This window comes from Penaeus monodon, chromosome 22, assembly GCF_015228065.2.
Source record: "Penaeus monodon isolate SGIC_2016 chromosome 22, NSTDA_Pmon_1, whole genome shotgun sequence".
Lineage (NCBI taxonomy): Eukaryota > Metazoa > Arthropoda > Malacostraca > Decapoda > Penaeidae > Penaeus > Penaeus monodon.
Window position 1 is genome coordinate 33,212,431 of NC_051407.1, and position 1,042 is coordinate 33,213,472.

The 1,042-nt window shown below is 36.2% G+C and overlaps 1 protein-coding gene across 1 annotated transcript in view; it reads right to left on the reverse strand.

Annotated features, from left to right (window-relative positions):
* Positions 1 to 1,042, reverse strand: part of LOC119587611 — a 2,704-nt gene that overhangs the window by 843 nt on the left and 819 nt on the right. The window contains exon 2 of the mRNA XM_037936319.1: positions 192 to 361. Coding sequence (XP_037792247.1) covers positions 192 to 361 — 170 coding nt within the window. The remainder of the gene's footprint in view (positions 1 to 191; positions 362 to 1,042) is intronic.

Genomic DNA, 1,042 nt, shown 5'->3' on the forward strand with positions numbered 1-1,042 from the left:
ATTGAAGATTTTGGACCAAACCTTTTATCAGAAAATTTAAGGAACTCATATATTGAAAATTAAATTTACTCCATTCTCTGAAGTCCAAATTAACAGATAGTATACTAAATATATCAAGAAGAAACCATAATACAAAACAGCTGTTGTAAAGTTAAGTGTGGACTTATTCTTTCAGGAGCAGTTGTACATGCCTGTTCTGTCACTGCCCTGGACACGTGGCATTGCCTCGGCCGACAGTTCTGGCTTGGGGGTCGTCCTCACTATGTCACTTGAGCGAAAATGGTCAGAACAGATCCTTGGTTCCACTTGGGTGTTGCTTGAAATCATGTGTTCTCTCAAAAGCTTCATCCACAAACCTTTTCTGCAATGGAATGACCAGTAGTTTTATATGACATGTGACTATTTTGACCTATCTTGTTAGGATTGCTTGGTGATGAAGTTATTTGTCTGTGTAGCAATATATTCTCATTAACAAATCAACCACAAAAACTACAAAGCACTGAAATAATCTATATGGAAATGAAGAATCTACTGCATTCTGTATTTTAAAAAAATAATAAAAATAAAATAAAAATAAAAATAAAATGAATAAATAAATAAATGAATATATAATAATGGTTTAGCACTGGTATGTAATCATAATCTCCCAAGGACAAAAAAGAAAAAAAATTTTACAGTTCTATCAACCACATCCTCAGAGGACCTCAGTCAGGGTGCATGTGGACTCAGATGCTTCAGGACAAAATCATAAGCACAGGACACATAAAGCTACCCTGCTCTCTATGCTCTTGGCTGTGGCATAAGTTATTTTTTTGTAACGAGGGTAAAAAGAGGCTTTAAGCCTACTTGTCTCTTCATAGCATGCAGCAAGGTCTAAACAAACACACATCATTCTAGCAGGCTCAATTGTACATGATGCAAAGATGTCATCCTGGCACTTGGGGTTTGACATGATAGGATATCCTCCAACGTGTCCTAGCGTGATCAGGTTAAAAGCAATCTACAGTTCATTGCCAAATAGGATATGAATCTAAGCTAAGCT